Here is a 17,573-nt window from a genome sequence, read left to right on the forward strand (position 1 = left end):
CCACAATTCCAGAAAAAGTGTACTTATGCCTAGAACAGATAAGAAAGTACAAGAACCTCACTGGCTATGCTACACCAGACATATGAAAAGCAGATTAATTTTAGACTGAAGGTTTATGCAGATAAATAAATAACAAAAAAACCCATCCTTTTTTCTTTCTGTGTATGCTCAGATTTCGTACACAAATAGTGAAAGTATTCACTTCAAGAATAAATTCTTTAGGAAAGTCCAAGAGTTGGTAAACAACTCCCAAGTTTTATGCACATTATTCCCCTTATTTATATCAATTTCCTACTTCTATCAATCCAACATATTTAAGCAGGAAAGTCTTGTTAATTTGAGCATGTGAGTCTAAGTATTCTGAGCTCTACATGGTTACATATATCCCATGTTGCTTTTGGTTTCCCATCTCTTCTATGCTTCAAACTCTCAATTTCAGCTTCTTCTTTTGAGCAGCTTATGAATTTTCAGCTTCCTTTTTGTTTTTTTTGGCCAGTCCTAGGGCTTGAACTCATGCCCTGGGCACTGTCCCTGCTTCTTTTTGCTATAGGATAGCACAATACCACTTGAGCCACAGTGGCATTTCTGGCCTTTTCTGTTTATGTGGGCTTCATGCGTGCTAGGTGAACACTCTACCACTAAGCCACATTCCCAGCCCTCAGCTTCCTTTTTGGCTTCTATAAATTGCCTGCATCTATGAGGCAGGCAATGCTTTGGTAATTTTTTACACCAAGCTCTAGAGTAGCTTGCTGGTTGCTGAGTTTTTCAGCTTTTTCAATATCCTACTCCTCCACAGCCTGGTCTATCCTCAAGACCTAACTTCTCAACTTTTTTCTTTTTTCACAGGAGGTTCAAATCTATCACTGGTTCTGAAATACTGAGTCACTGGCTCCAAAATACTGGGTATGCTCTTTCCATTGGGCTTCATTCAAGGATTGTTCACTATGAGACTTTTTCATTCTTCAGCTTATCTTTTCTGGAGCACTTTATCTCCCTCTCGATCTTGAGGCTAAGTTTTCTGTTCAGAATGTTTTTATGCAATTCTTGAAAATGTTCCACATGTTTATGGGAATTCCAGAAGGGTACTCTGCATATGTATTTGCCTGGACCTCTCACTAAGTTTCTGGTTCATCTTTTGGGAAATCTGAGGCATCTGATTTCTTCCTGGTCCTATCCTCTTTAACTTCTTGTAAGTTGAATTCAGAATTTTCAGTATGGCTTTGTTTTCAGAATTTGACTCAACATCATTTTCAGCAGTAGCCAACTCCACATCCTTTCTTTGGTCAGGAAATGGCTGCCTGGCAGCCATCTTAGGACCCTGTCAACCTGCAGGCAATTTCTAACATCAATTTCAACAACTTAAGCATCTTAATGTTGAGAGGAGGAAAACTAGACCATTGTATAAAGTATGTAACTTATTATACAATTCTAACATCTCTACTTGAAAACTAATCTCACCTTTTAAATTTCTAAGAAATTGAGAAATATATTTGACTATAAGACAAAGATGTGCTTCTGAAAAACAACAGACAATCTATGAAGAAAAACAAGAGCTGGAGGTGAAGCTATGATGGGAGTATATGCCTAGCATTCAGGAAAACTAAGTTCAAGACCCAGCAGAACAAAAAAATGAATGAATGCAGGAAAGCAAAGTAAAGCAGGATATAGACTATGGCTTAAGTATTCTGCCATTTACCTCTTTGTCCCCAAGAGTTTCCAGCAATAAAAGTAGTATCGTTTTGAAGTGCTCATCCCAAACACTGAAAGACTCTTCCTGTGTTAGTTTCATCAGTTCATAGAGGGCAATTTTTCTTTCTTCTACACGTTCATTGTGGTTAGACAATTCCTTCAACAACTCTGCAACTAGGTCAGAATGGTCTAGGGAAAGATCTGTCAAAAGGACATAATCATTAATTTTGTAACTTTATACTACTGGGAAACACAGGCACAACCAACGATTATTACTGACTGACAGTCATTTATTTTCAATTTTGTCAACCTCAAAACATCAGTGTGATTTAAAAACTTTCTATAAGAAAAAAATATAAAATAACAGTATATTGAACTCCCAGATACTCATCGCCTATATTTAGCAAATATCAGGATCTTATCATTCTTATTTCATATTGTGCCCCCTTCTTTTTTATGATGTATTTATGGCAAATTCCAATTTTTTTTCCCCTCCCTTCATACTTCAAGCATGCACTGCTAAAGTGGCAAGCCAGGAGGCTCAATGTTGGGGTATTGCACTGTTACTTATGCCAAAAATGATTACTGGATTGAAGTGGTGACCACCTGACCCCACACCGCAAGCTCCCTGTCAAACTTTTTTGTGCCATTCCTGGGGCTTGAACACAGGGCCCGGATGCTGTCCGTGAGCTTTTTTGCTCAAGGTTAGCACTCTCACTGGAACCACAGATTCACTTCCCCCATCAAACTTTTAACTAATGGTCTTACTCACTGACTGGTGTTAAATCGTATTTTTGAAACAAAAATGCTGATTATCTAAACATAGCATCCCTTCCATGGATGAGGATTTATATATAGACAGGAGGGATTCATGCTTGCTAGACTGGTGCTCTACCACTTAATCCATGCCTATAGCCCTATTGGTTATTATGGAGATGGATTCTGGCAGTTTTTGGCCTCCAGAACTCAACCTTTTTGAATAGCTAGGATTACACAGGCATGAGCTACCAGTGCCTAGTTTTTGCTTATGGTTGGTGCTCTACTACATTAGTCATACCTCCAGTTTAGGCTTTCGCTAGTTAATTGGAGATAAAATTCTTGTACAATTGTCTGCTTAGGCTGGCTCTGATCTCAGCCTACTGATTATTTAGGAATATAGGTATTAGCCACTGGTACCTGTTTAGAGCTATTTTGGTTACTCTGAAACACAGTTTGATTAAAAAAAAAAAAAAAGTAGAGTAGAACCAGGTGCATGCCTGTAATTCAAACTGCCCAAAAGCAGATATTGGGAGGATAACAATTTCAGGCCAGAAGTGAAGCTAGTAAGAATGTACCTCAATGAAAAAATAGAATGTGTTGGTGCACACCTGCTTATTCAGGATGCCTCAGTAGGAAGATAGTGGTTCAGGCTAGTCTGGGAAAAGAACTCTAGCAGAAAATATCAAAGGGTTAGGGGCATGACTCAAGTGGTAGAACATTTGTTTAGCAAGTTGTGAGGCCTTGAGTTCAAACCCACAAAAGAAGGAAAAAAGAACAAAGAATGAAATGAAAGACAGGTCTTTCTGTTCCAGCTGGCTTTAAACCATTATTCTCTACCTCCTGAGTAGCTAGATTCCAGGTGTGATCTACTAGTGCCCAGCTTAAGGATTCTGGCTTAAAGATAGCTTAGGTAGAAAATTCTGTGGACTTCATCTCCAACCAGCAAAAAGCTAGAAGTGGAGCTGTGGCTCAAGTGGTAGAGCAATAGCCTTGAACAAAAAAGTCAAGTGAGAGCACAAGGCTCTGATTTCAAGCCTTAGTACCAGCATATACACACATACATGTGTACATGCATGCATACACACCCACATACACCCAACACCTACACAAAAGGTATTTTTTCCCTGCAACAAAGATCTATCTTGGCCAGGTTTTGGGCAATAAATATACCTTAAGTTCACTGTCTCCATGACTAGAAATTTTGTAAAATAATGAGGGTTGCAAAGTGGCCACAGAGCTAGATGATATTCAACATGAACTTGGACAGGAGTGAAGAAACACAGATTTTTCACTCTCATCTCCTGCAGGAGAAACAGATATTTCCTTTCACCTTTCTTCTATTTCTATTTTATCCTATTTATTAAGTAAATCCTTGTTAACCTTCTAATATAAACAAATAGAAAAACTATCTCCCTAAGCAAAGGTTAAAAGCAGCAAGGAAAGCCAAGTGCTGGTGGCTCACGCCTGCAAGCCGAGCTACTTAGGAGGCTGAGATCTGAGGATCACAGTTCCAAGCCAGCCAGGGCAGGAAAGTCCATGAGACTCTCATCTCCAATAAACTACTCAGAAAAGATTGGAAGTAGTATTATGGCTCAAGTTGCCTTTAGCAGAAGATGTTCAGGGACATCACCCAAGCCTTAAGTTCAAACCCAAGGATTGGCAAAAAGTAAAAAAACAAAACAAAACAAAAAAACCAGCAGCAAGAAAAGAGATTTATTACTCAGAAAGGCTAGTCAATAAGATTATAAAATTTGGTTGGGAATGTGGCTTAGTGGTAGAGTGGTTGTGTAGCATGCTGAAGCTCTGGGTTTGATTCCTCAGTACCAAATACACAGAAAAAGCTGGAAGTAGTACTGTGGTTCAAGTGGTAGAACACTAGTTTTGAACACAGAAAGGCTCAAGGACAGAGGCCAGGCCCCAAGTTCAAGCCCCAGGAATGGCAAAACAAAACAAAGCAAAAAAAAAATCATATTTCTCATAAGAAATGAGAGACCAGAAGATAGTAGGTGATCAAAGTCTGAAAAAAAAAAGGTCTGGACTACATAGTAAAGCTGTATCTTTAAAAATCAAAGGTTGATTGCTGGGCACAAGTGGCTCATGCCCCTAATCCTAGGTACTCAGGAAGCAGCCTAAGTAGGAAAGTCCATGAGACTCTTATCTCAACTGCCAAAAAAGCTGGAAGTGGAGCTGCGACTCAAGTGGTAGAGTACTATCTCTGGGACAGTGCCCAGGTTCTGCGTTTAAGCCCCAAGACTGGCACACACACACCCATAAAATCCCCCCCAAAACAATACAAAACAAAACAAACCCTCAACAACAAAAAATCCTCCAAGGGTTGAGATGTAAAGTAATCCCTAGCATTTGCCAAACATCCCAATGCCCTGGTATCAACTCTGAGCAAAATACACACACACACACACACACACACACACACACACACACACACACACACTCACACACACACACTCACACACACACACTCACACACACACACACACACACTCACACACACACACAAATATCAAGAAATGCTAAATAGCCAAACATTGTTGGTAGTCAAACTTTCTGATTTCAAAACTTACTATAAAAGCTAAGGTATTCAAAACAGTGTATTACTAGCATAAAGACAAATGTACAGACAAATGGAATAGGAGAATATAGAAAGGAATTCTTACATAAATAGTAAAAGCATTTTTGAGAGTGACGCCAAGACTACTCAATAAGGAAAGGACAACCTTTGAAAAAAATAGTGCTAGTAAAACTAGATATCCATATGTACAATTACAAGGCTGAACCCTGCACCTCGTATTATATAAAAACAATTTACTTAAAATGAATTGTGGTTCAAAGCCAGCCTGAGCAAAAGTCCCTATGAGAATCTTATCTCCAATAAACTACTCAAAAAAGCTGGAAGTGGCACTGTGGCTCAAATGGTAGAGCACTAGCCTTGATCACAAAGAAACTTAGGGACAGTACCCAGGCCCTAAATTCAAGCCCCAGGACCAGCCAAAAAAAAGGTGCTAGTGGCTCAAGCCTTAATATTAGTTACTCTGGAGGTTGAGATCTGAGGATCATGGCGAGGTCAGAAAAGCCCATGGAACTCTATCCCCAATTAACTAGGAAAAAACTGGACTGGAGGCTAGGTTCAAGTGGTAGAGCTCCAGCTATGAACAAAAAAAGCCCAGCAAGAGTAGAAGGCCTTGAGTTTACAGACATATGCGTGCGTACATGTGCGCAAACACACACACACACACACACACACACACAATACCACAGAATGGGGGAATTATACAAATCATATGTCTAATACAGAATTATCTAGAATTCCTACAATTCAGAAACAAAAACAATCTTTTCATAAACTGGGTAGAGGACCTGAATAGACATTTCTCCAAAGGTAATAAGCAAATGACTATAAATATTAAAAAAAGTTCTACATGATCCATTAGGGAAACAATTCAGAACTACAAGGAGATTAAAACCTCACCTTCACCTTCATTATTATTATTATTTTTTTTTTTGTCGGTCGTGGGGGTTGAACTCTGGGCCTGGGCGCTGTCCCTCAGCTCTTCAGCTCAAGGCGAGTGCTCTACCACTTGAGCTACAGCGCCACTTCCTCACCTTCATTATTATAGCTACTATTAAACAAAAACAAACCAAAAGGGTGGGAGTGGCTCTAGTGGTACAGTGTATGAATGTAAGCAAGAGGAATTGAGTTCAAATGCTAGTACAGCCCTTCTTAAAAACAAACAGAAGAACTTAAAACAGACACACAGAAAATATGAGAATGTGGAGAAACTGGTACTCTGTGCACAACTGTTAGGAATGTAAAACACTATAGTTTTATAGAAAACAGTCTAAGAGTTACTCAAAAAGTTAAGAACAGAAGCCAGATGCCGGTAGCTCACACCTGTAATTCTAGCTACTCAGGAGGCTGGGATCTGAGGATCGAGGTTCAAAGCCAGCCCGGGCAGGAAAGTCTGTGAAACTCTTTTTTTTTTTTGGGTCCGGTCATGGGGCCTGAAATCTGGACCTGAGCGCTGTCCCTCAGCTCTTCAGCTCAAGGATAGCGCTCTACCACTTGAGCCACAGCGCCACTTCCGGCTTTTTTCTTATGTACTGCTGAGGAATCGAACCCAGGGCCTCAGGCATGCAAGGCAAGCACTCTACCACTGAGCCACCTTCCTAGCCCCAAGTCTGTGAAACTCTTATCTCCAATAAACCACCAGAAAACCGGAAGTGGTGCTGTAGCTCCAGTGGTAGAGCGCTAGCCTTGAGCTGAAGAGCTGAGGGACAGCGCTCAGGCCCAGAGTTCAAGGCCCACGACCGACAAAAAAAAAAAAAAAAGTTAAGAACAGAAGTATATGATCCAGGAGTTCTAAAATCAGCAGTAGCAGCTTGAGCCAGAACATACCATCAGGAAACTGGTCAGCATCATCATCAAACATGGCTTCCTTGAGGGCAGATTTGTTGAAGGGGCTGATGCTATCCGAATAGTTATAGGGATTGTAGTCTCGAGATCGTGGAGAAGAGTGAGCAGGCATGGAGTGGAGCAATGATGCTTTATTATCAATAGTTGTTTGGCTTGAGTCAGTTGCATCACCTCCGGCTCTTGGGTCTGCCACACCAGGACCACCACACATCTATTGATAAGTAGGAGAAGACATAAAAAGTTAGATCACTTAAATATCTTAAATCACTTAAAAAACATTCTGTAAAGGCATAAAAACTTAGATCACTTAAATAGCTTACCTCACTTAAAAAAACTGTCTAAAAGGCTAAGAAGAAAGTTGAGTCAGCTGAACAAAAATTTCAAAAAATGAGCTGAATTTTATATTAAAAATGAAAAAGCTTATCGCAACGATGTAAAGAAATCATAGCTGAGGGGCTGGGAAGGTGGCTCAGTGGTAGAGCGCTTGCCTTGCATGCCAGAGGCCCTGGGTTCGATTCCTCAGCACCACATAAGCAAAAAAAAAAAAAAAAGAAATCATAGCTGTGAGGGCAAATAAGAAGTACAGAAGAACAGGGTCTCCAGAGATGTTAGTTTTCTTGTGAATGGTTCCCTTAAATAAAATAAATTAGTAATAGCTTCCCATGCTCACTAAAGACAGAGGACTTTCATTAGTAATGTAGTAGGTAGTTTTTTTTTTTTGGGGTCTGGTCGTGGGGCCTGAACTCTGGGCCTGGGCGCTGTCCCTCAGCTATTCAGCTCAAGGCTAGCGCTCTACCACTTGAGCCACAGCGTCACTTCCGGCTTTTTTCTTTTTGCTTATTTGGTGCTGAGGAATCGAATCCAGGGCCTCAGGCATGCAAGGCAAGCGCTCTACTACTGAGCCACCTTCTCAGCCCCTCGTAGGTAGTTCTTAAAGTTCTTAAGTTATATAATGCCAGCATATCAACAAAGTTTAAGAAAGCACTTTTTGTTGGGTGCTGTGGCTCATGCCTGCAATCCTAGCCTCTCAGGAGGCTGAGATTTGAGGATTGTGGTTTGAAGCCAGCCTGGGCAGGAAACTCTGTGAGACTCTTATCTCTAAAACTCAAAAAAGCGGTTAGTGGCACTGTGGCTCAAGTGGTTGAATGCTCATCTTGAGCAGAAGAAGCTTAGAGACAGCACCCAGGCCCAGGCCCAGAGTTCAAGCCCCAGAACTAGCAAAAAAAAAAAAAAAAAAAAGCAAGCCCTGCCCTCCCCGCCTTCTCCCTTTTTAGTCAGTTGTGGGGCTTGAACTCTGTCCCTGAGCTCTTCAGCTCCAGGTAAGCGCTCTACACAAGAGCCACAGAGCCACTTCCGGTTTTCTAGTGGTTTACTGGAGATAAGAGTCTCATGGACTTTCCTGCCTAGGCTGTCTTTGAATCGCGATCCTCAGATCTCAGCCTCCTGAGTAGCTAGGATTACATGCATGAGCCACCAGCACCTGGACTCTCCCAACCTTTTTTTTAAAGGCCTGTTTTTAGGAAAGGTCTAAAGGGCCTGCATACCTTTTGGAGGAATGCCAATACAGTTGGCCCATTAATGTACTAGCTTAAATACCAGTAGTAATACTAAATCACAAACACAAGTATCAAAATGTTTAGAATCACAAGTATCACTATCACCACCAACTATAGAACAACTTTAGTCTAAGCCATTTGCTAGGTATTTTAAAAATATTCTCTAAACATTTACTGTCTATCTACCCAGATGCCAGGTATTTTTCTTACACTGGGAATAGACCAATGAACAAAAGAGAGAATGATGTCTACCCTCATGAAATTTATATCTAGTGGAGGGTCTGAAACAATAAAAAAGCTTGAAGAGTGAGTAAAGTATGTGGAATGGTAGAAGGTGATTTATTTATAGGAAAAACAGAACAAAAGGATCTCTAGTGCTGGGAGGGGAAGAAGGAGCAAACAGTCATCAGATTTCATTGAGAAAACGTTAAAGTGAAGATTGGAGGGAAATTAATTAGCTATACAGTGATCTTAAAGTAAGACTGCTCCAAGCAGATAGAACAGCTAATAAAAGGCCCGAGGCAGAGATATACCCAGTGAAATTTCCAGGAATAGTAAGTAAGGGCAGGGTGGCAATGACAGAGAAATCAATAGTGGGAGATGAGGCCACAAAGAAGCAAATAGGGATCTACTCTAAATTTGTATGTAAAGGAGGAATAAGAGGAGACTATAGGAGGCCAAGGCAGAATCAATAATAATTGATTAATAATTTAAGTGAGAGACTTGGTGATGATGTCTTGAATCAGACAGGCAGTGGTGAGAAGTGGTTAGATTGTGGATATGTTCCAAAGGTAAGGCCAACAGATTTCTAGACATGTTGGATATGGAGAATGAAAAGGAAAGAGGAATAAAGAAGAATCAAGCACAATTCTTCTGTTTAGGTTTGCTGAGCTAAGACAGGAAAAGAGCTAAAACAGGGTCAAGTGTGAGGTAGACCTTAGGAGAGAGGGCTGGGCTGTATGGTGTCATATGATGTATCACACTCACAACACTGACGGTAGTCAGTTCAGTCAGTAGGATCCCTATTTTCTTCATGAAGACACAGGCTTAGAAATAACCTAGGTAGTAACTGCCTAGACATGGGATTTGAATTCAATTCTGTCAGAATCTACTACTTGAGTTCTCTGGATGTAAATTAAGCAGTGATAGGGTGTTATTCTTTTGTAGAAGAAGATCAATCTACTTTATTAGACTGTGTCAGGGAAGGCAGGAGTTGCTCAGATGGTAAAGTTTGCACTGAGAAACATGTAGACAACTTAAGGAGCATTATGAAAGAAAGAGGGAGTAGAAAATGAACCAAGCACATGAGGGTTCTTAGGACAGGGAACCTCAGATATGAGTAGTAGGTAAGATGGTCTTAGTCCGTGAACTAGGCCACTACATGCCAACTCTGCCAGATAGGCATAGGGCAAAGAAGTCAGGACAGCAGAGGAGGGAGCCCTTTGGAGATGTGCTGAAAACTCTTGTATTCTGCAGATCTGTAAACACTTAGAAAGAAAAATTCCAGTGTGGGGGTTGCTTTAATAAAGTCTAAGTAGTAGCAGTGGTAACCACAAACACATACACAAATAAACAACAACAAGCAGGGCAGGGCACGGGGTGGCTCACACCAGTAATATTAGCAACTCAGGAGGTTGAGATCTGAGGCTAGCAGTTTGAAGCAAGCTTAAGCAGAAAAATCTGTGAGACTCTTATCTTCAAATAACTACCAGAAAACTGTAAGTGGTGCTATGGCTCAAAGTGGTAGAGTGCTATCCTTGAGGAAAAAAAGCTCAGGGACAGGGCCCAGGCCCTAACAAAAACCCAAAAAACAATAAAAGAAATCATTTTTGGATAATGGTAGAAGTAACTAATTAAACAAATAACATGCCAGAAAAATGGGTTATAATAGTCTAAAATGAAATGATATAAAATCTAAATTCTTTTAATTGTAAGTCATGTGATGCTGGCTGTGTACATCAGAGGTAGAGCAATTGCCTAGCATTCTCTAGTATGCCATGTCTTGTACTAGAAAAAAAAGACTCAATTCATGTGTTGTGGCCCATATTCTTTAATTATGCTTCAACTATTCTGGCTTCCTTCAAGTCTTCAAATATAAAAGCTGCCTATCTGCCTTGGTTCTTGCTAATTCTTTCATGGAATTGTCCTCTTTTATGTGGTTTGATTCAAGTCTTTTTACAAATATCACCTCCTGAGAGGGGAGTTCCTTCCCTGACTACACCAACAGATGGGATTTTGATACTTTTTGGTGCTAGAGATTCAATCGGGACCTCATGCATACTAGAATGTGCTCTAAGGCACATTCTAAAGTAAAACTCCACAGTGATTATCTCTACATAAATTAACAGTTGCAGAGACAAAGTCTGGTAAATCTAACATCTAAAATTGTGCCTAGCATGTGGAATGACTGATCACTGGAAAACTATATATGAAAATGACAGGGAGCAAAGTTAAAAAACACACGTAACTGAAACAATCTATAATGTAGGAACATTTAAATACTTACAGAGTCACCATCGTCTTTTCTAGGGTCCCTTTTCAGTGGCTCACTCATGTCCTCTTGACTGCGGAAGCTGAAACTCTGGATTGCCTCAGTGACTCCTCTAAGAGAGCTATAAATGTCTTCAGAGTTCATGTTTTCTGTGTCATAGTCAAATGCACTGTGAAAAAGTTAACGCTAATTTTTATGGATGATTTAAAATATAGACACATTTGAAATTACATAGGGAATTTATAGACTAGGTTAGAAAATGCATATTCAACAAAGCATAATTAGCAAAATAAAACATGGCAGCTATAAATGATGAATGTACATAGTCTCATAACCTCAACTATGAATGGCTTACAATGACATGAGAAGTATAACTCTTTTTTTGTGTGTGTGTCAGTCATGGGGCTTGAATGCTGGGCCTGGGCACTGTCCCTCAGCTCTTCAGCACAAGGGGAGCACTCTACCACTTGAGTCACAGCAACACTTCTAGTTTTCTGAGTGGTTTATTGGAGATAAGAGTCTCATGGACTTTCCTGCCTGGGCTGGCTCTGAACTGTGATCCTCAGATCTCAGCCTCCTGAGTAGCTAGGATTACAGGTGTGAGCCACTGGCACCTGCCCTTCTATACTCAAAAATGTTCTGATTAACTTGAGGGTGTGGCTTAAGAGATAGAGCGAACATAAGACCTTGAGTTCAAATCCCAGTACCATAAAACATCACCATCAACAAAAAGTTCTGATTAACCAGAGGTCAGTTAGCTATAGATGAATTGAAAGCTAAGAATGTTTATTATAGTTTTAAATGGCTGAAAAAGCAAATGAATATGAAAATTATAAAGATATCTGAATCTCACTATAAATAAGGCTTTTCTCAGATCACAGTCATGCTTATTTATTTAGATATTGCCTGTGGATGTTTTCAAACCACAACAGTACAGTTAAGTAATGACTACGAAGACCACCTGGCTGAAAAGCCAGTTTGACCTTTATCGAAAGTTTGATGATCCCATGATTAACTCAATAATGGTATAGAGGAATTGATGTATTTAAACAAACTTGTAAGAAATCAGAATTTTTTTTTTTTTTTTTTTTGGTCGGTCATGGGGCTTGAACTCTGGGCCTGGGCACTGTCCCTCAGCTCTTCAGCTCAAGGCGAGCGCTCTACCACTTGAGCTACAGCACCACTTCCGGTTTTCTGGTGGTTTATTGGAGATAAGAGTCTCACGGTCTTTCCTGCCTGGGCTAGCTTTGAACCGAGATCCTCAGATCTCAGCCTCCTGAGTAGCTAGGATTACAGGTGTGAGCCACCAGCGCCCGGCTAGAAATCAGAAAATTTTTAACACAACAAAAATATCAATGAAATGAATTCTATAATATAATTTTGAAGTTCAACTAAGGCTACAATTTTACCACCAGAATTATCACATATATATAACACATAACCTAGACAATAATAATTTTTGCCAGTTATGGGGCTTGAACTCAGAGCCTAGGCACTGTCCCTGAGCTTCTTTTGCTCAAGGCTAGCACTCTACCACTTAAGCCACAGTACCACTTGCAGATTTTTCTGTTTATGTGGAACTGAGGAATCAAACCCAGGGCTTCATGCATGCTAGGCAACACTCTACCATTAAGTCACATTCCCAGCCCCGACAATAATTTTATACACACACACACACACACACACACACACACACACACACACACACACACACACACACACACACACACACACACACACACACACACACACACACACACACACACACACACACACACACACACACACACACACACACACACACACACACACACACACACACCTTTTTGGTACCAGTATTGGGCTTGACCTCAAGGCCTTATATTCTTGCTTCTCTTTTTGTTCAAGGTTGGAGTTGTACCACTTGAACCGTATCTCTACTGCTAGCATTTTGTTGGATATTTGAGTTTCTTGGATTTGTCTTCCTGGGTTGGCTTCAAACTGCTATTCTCAGATCTCAGTCTCCTGAAGCTAGGATTACAGGTGTGAGCCATTGGTACCTGGCTAAGTTTTTAATATATTTTTCTTTCTTGGACAGTTATATGTCATCCCCTAAATTATTATTACTTTTTTGTGCCGGTCATGGAACCTGAACTCAGGGCCTGGGCAGTGTTCCTGAACTTTTGTGCTTAAGGTTAGCATTCTCTACTACTTGAGCCATAGCACTATTTTGGGCTTTTTTGGTGCTTAACTGAAATCTCCAGTTAAGTGTCTCATAGACTTTTCTGCCAGGACTGGCTTTGAGCCAAGATCCTCAGGTCTCAGCCTCCTGAGTAGATGGGATTACAGAAGTGAGCCACTGGTGCCTGGCTACATCTTGTAATTTTAATGGTGTATGAGTAAGACCAAAAATCAAACTCATTAATAATAAATATGAGGTTAATATGCAATCATTTCTCAAGAGGCCAGGAGAAGATATTCGTCTATTAGTTATTCCTGAACTTAAATCTTAAATATAGCTTATGCTATATTTCTCATAACTATCTCTCTCACATTTTGTATTAAAGACCAATCTTCCAGTAAGTTTTTTTTCTCAGAAGCATATATATATATAATATGTATCATACAATGATATATTCATTGTATATTTTACCCTGCCCCATTCTTCCCTGTTTTAATACTTTGCATATAAGCTTACTTGCCACTCATCAACTTTTAGAGGCCTTAGGTCAATATTAGATCTAAACATATATCAAAATTGACCTTATCATATAAATTGAGCATTATGATATAAATGACACAATTTATAAATTATTAGATTACATACCATTCTGGAAATAGAACTATGTAATTTAAGAAAACAGAAGCTGTTTCAGTTCCTTATCCCTTCAAAAACATCCATCTTATATTATTCATTTAAAGGGTTGCCTTTAGAATACCCTTAAAATTGTTTGCACTTCTAACTTTCTAAGACCTTTAAGTCAAGTGGAAAGTGACTGGCATTACATCAGCATATTCCTTTCTAGAACAGGTAAACATAAAACATGACTGAAAATTCTTTTGTGTGTGTGTGTGAGAAGGTTCTGGTGTTAGAACTCAAAGAGACAGGAGCTCTTGCTTATTAGCTTTTTCACTCAAGGTTGGCACTCTATCACTTGGGCTACACCTCTTCTGGCTTTTTGCTGGCTAATTGGATATGAGTCACTTAGTCTGCTTGGGCTGCCTACAAATCTTGATCCTCAGATCTCAGCATCCTGAGTACGATTACAGGCATGGAACAGCAGCACACAGCTGCAAATTATTCTTTTGTTACCTTGGAGATAAAGTGTTCTGTGATGTATTGGTAGGAGATGTAAGAGGACTGGACCAGTTGGCTGGTGATCGAGGTGTTGGTCTTGTCAAAGGACTTCCCATGGAACTCTGATGGAAAAAGTCAAGTACATATTAACATATGACCAAGCCAGACTCTTAGGGATGCTATACAGTCATGATATAAAACCATATGAATAACTCAATATTATAATAGGCTAATGCTTTAAATACCCATGTATTTATGTCTGATTTTAGGGTAGAAAAATGTCTATTTTGAAATTAATACTTTGAACTTTATCTCTTTATACCTGCTTCTTTCTCTCAAATATTAACATACAGGAGCTGGGAAGGTGGCTCAGTGGTAGAGCACTTGCCTTGCACGCTCGAGGCCCTGGGTTCGATTCCTCAGCACCACATAAGAAAAAAGCCAGAAGTGGCGCTGTGGCTCAAGTGGTAGAGTGCTAGCCTTGAGCTGAAGAGCTGAGGGACAGCGCCCAGGCCCAGGGTTCAGGCCCACGACCAGACCCCGTCCCCCAAAAAATATTAACATACATTCTCTTGGGTATCAACAGAATCCTAAACTGAAAATTTTAAGTAATTTTCCTGTCTTAGTCAATTGTTTTGTTTTGTTTTTTTTCTTCTGGCCAGTCGAGGGGCTTGAACTCTGGGCCTGGGACCTGTCCCTGAGCTTTTCAGTTCAAGGTGAGTGCTCTACTGCTTGAGCCATAGCGCCACTTCTGGTTTTCTGTGGTAATTGGAGATAGATGCTCATGGAATTTCCTGCCTGGGCTGGCTTTGAACTATGATCCTCAGATCTCAGCCTCCTGAGGAGCTAGGATTACAGGCATGAGCCACTGGTGCTCAGCTTTAACTGTCTTCTTTTAGCCACTACTAATAACCAAATTTTATTCCTTCTGAGTCTACAAAGGCTTTTCAATAAGACACAAAGTAAAATTGACCATGTTGTTTTGTCTACTTCTAAAGACATAATGAATCAACACTTCTTCTTTTCTTTCTTTCTTTTTTTTTTGGCATTTGTGGGCCTGAACTCTGGGCCTGGACACTATCCCTCAGCTCTTCAACTCAAGGATAGTGCTGTACCATTTGAGCCACAGGGCTACTTCCGGCTTTTTCTGCTTATTGGTGCTGAGGAATCGAATCCAGGGCCTCAAGTATGCAAGGCAAGCGCTCTACCATTAAGCCATCATCCCAGACCTCTTCTTTATTGATTAAAAAAATTCTTTCGTAGACCTGGGGTTTGAACTCAAGGGCCTTCCTTATACTTGGTACTCTTGTTTTAAAATGAAATGTGGTTTTGTTTCTCAAGAAATTATTCTCAGGTTACTTTTAACTATCAAACTTTACCGTAACCCTATCACATCAAATGCAACTACATTTATCTGTTATTAAAGGTCTCTCTTTTTAAAACTTCAGTCAATTCTTTATGTATAGTATGTAAGTTACACACATCTTTATAATGCTTCACTTTCTCAGACCTTAAATTTCTCAGAACAAAGTCCTATGTATTCATGTACACATGGATTGATAAGCCTATAATCACTTAATGATACCTACTTAGAACTTTGTTAGCCCTGAATGAATCATCCTTGCTAGTATTCAAAGAAGAATTGCTTCATGGGCTGGGAAGTTGGCTCAGTGGTAGAGTGCTTACCTTGCATGCATGAGGCCCTGGGCTAGATTCCTGAGTACCACATAAGCAGAAAAAGCCTCAAGTGGTGCTGCTCAAGTGGTAGGGTGCTAGCCTTGAGCTGCAGAGCTGAGGGACAGTGCCCAGGCCCAGAGTTCAGGTCCATGATTAACCCCCACCCCCAGCCAAAAAAAAAAAAAAAAAAAAACAAACCCAAAAAAGCATTGCTTCATCTTGAGAGTATATCCCAATGTTCTAAAGGCTTCCAAAGCTAGGACCTCATCTATATTCTGCTCACATGTGATTTTCCTATTCATACCCTGATCACTGTTTACCATGACCTTATATACATAAATTCTAATACAAACAAGAAAGGCTTAATGGATAGTTTTCTCCAAGAGACTATTTATGTCTACCAGGAAATGATGCTAAATGCATGTGCACAATCATATACTAGGATCAGTTTGCTTTATATAAAATAAAGCAATTATTGTTAAGTCAACTATACTATCATCCTATAACCAAGAAATAAATACCTGGGTTCCATTGCCAGCATTTCGAAGGTGATTATGAAGAAGTTTGGTAGCACCATCTTGAAAAGTTTTTGGTAAAGCTCCTAATAACATTGTAAACTCTGGGGTATTAAGTTCAAATAAAGAAATCAGCACTGATTGTGCTGCCTAAAAAATAAAAGCATAAGAAAAAAAAAGATGAATGTATTTTGATTACTCATAGGTGATCATTATCTTATCTCATATTTCTTCCTATGATGGTCAAACAAAAAGTTTCACCTTATTTTCAACAAAAAGGAAGATATATTTATTTATTTGTGCTACCCTGGGGCTTTAACTCAGGTTCTAGGTGTTATCCTTGAGCTTTTTTGCTCAAGGCCAGAACTCTACCACTTAAGTCACAGCTTGACTTCACTGGAGATAAGAAGCTCCCTATGACCCAGCAATCCCACTTTTGGGCATTTACCCAAATGATCACAAACAAGACCATACTAAAGCCACCAGCACAACTATGTTTACTGCAGCATTATTTACCATAGCTAAGATATGGAACCAACCTAGATGCCCTTCAGTAGATGAACGGATCAAGAAAATGTGTTACACACACACCACACACCACACACCACACACACACACACACGAATTCTATGCCTCCATCAGAAAGAATGATATCGCCCCATTTGTTAGGAAATGGAAAGACTTGGAAAACATTATATTGTGAAGTAAGTCACGCCCAAAGAAACATAGATCCTATGGTTTCCCTTATTTGCAATAACTAGTATATGTCTGGGATAAGCAGAAAAGGTCAAAAGCTATGTACATAGGACCAGATAAGATGATGTTAAGCAAAATGATCCCCAAGATAGGGACATAGTAGTTTTTTCTTTCTTGATATTGTTCCTAATGTATTTATAATGTACCATGTGCTTTTTTTTTTTGTATGCTCCTCCCCCATGGTATATCCCCCGTTTTCACTGTACTTGATGTTGGTGCCCTACATCTTTCATATACATTTCTCTAATTTGGGGAGAGGAAGGGAAAAAACAAAATATTTAAATAGGGATACAGGTTGACCCACTGTAACAATGAGATATACAAGCTACTATGTTGAAAAACAAACTTTACAATTTAGGTGGGGGGGCAGAAAGGGGGAGTATAGTTGTGGGATGGAAGGGATGGTAGGGGAAAAACAAAG

The 17,573-nt window shown here is 39.8% G+C and overlaps 1 protein-coding gene and 1 pseudogene across 50 annotated transcripts in view; both read right to left on the reverse strand.

Moving 5' to 3' along the window:
• The window catches only part of Clasp2 (cytoplasmic linker associated protein 2), a 209,738-nt gene that overhangs the window by 14,369 nt on the left and 177,796 nt on the right, over nucleotides 1–17,573 (reverse strand). For all 50 annotated transcript variants that reach the window (XM_070006510.1, XM_070006513.1, XM_070006511.1 and 47 more), the window contains 5 exons: nucleotides 16,403–16,546; nucleotides 14,220–14,326; nucleotides 10,943–11,096; nucleotides 6,863–7,091; nucleotides 1,697–1,890 (listed from right to left, as the gene is read on the reverse strand). In XM_070006510.1, the coding sequence (XP_069862611.1) occupies nucleotides 1,697–1,890; nucleotides 6,863–7,091; nucleotides 10,943–11,096; nucleotides 14,220–14,326; nucleotides 16,403–16,546 (828 nt within the window). The remainder of the gene's footprint in view (nucleotides 1–1,696; nucleotides 1,891–6,862; nucleotides 7,092–10,942; nucleotides 11,097–14,219; nucleotides 14,327–16,402; nucleotides 16,547–17,573) is intronic.
• Nucleotides 376–1,309, reverse strand: LOC138816766 (protein FAM204A pseudogene; annotated as a pseudogene).

The sequence above is a fragment of the Dipodomys merriami genome, unplaced genomic scaffold, assembly GCF_024711535.1.
Source record: "Dipodomys merriami isolate MVZ:Mamm:240054 unplaced genomic scaffold, mDipMer1.0.p SCAF_7, whole genome shotgun sequence".
Classification (NCBI taxonomy): domain Eukaryota; kingdom Metazoa; phylum Chordata; class Mammalia; order Rodentia; family Heteromyidae; genus Dipodomys; species Dipodomys merriami.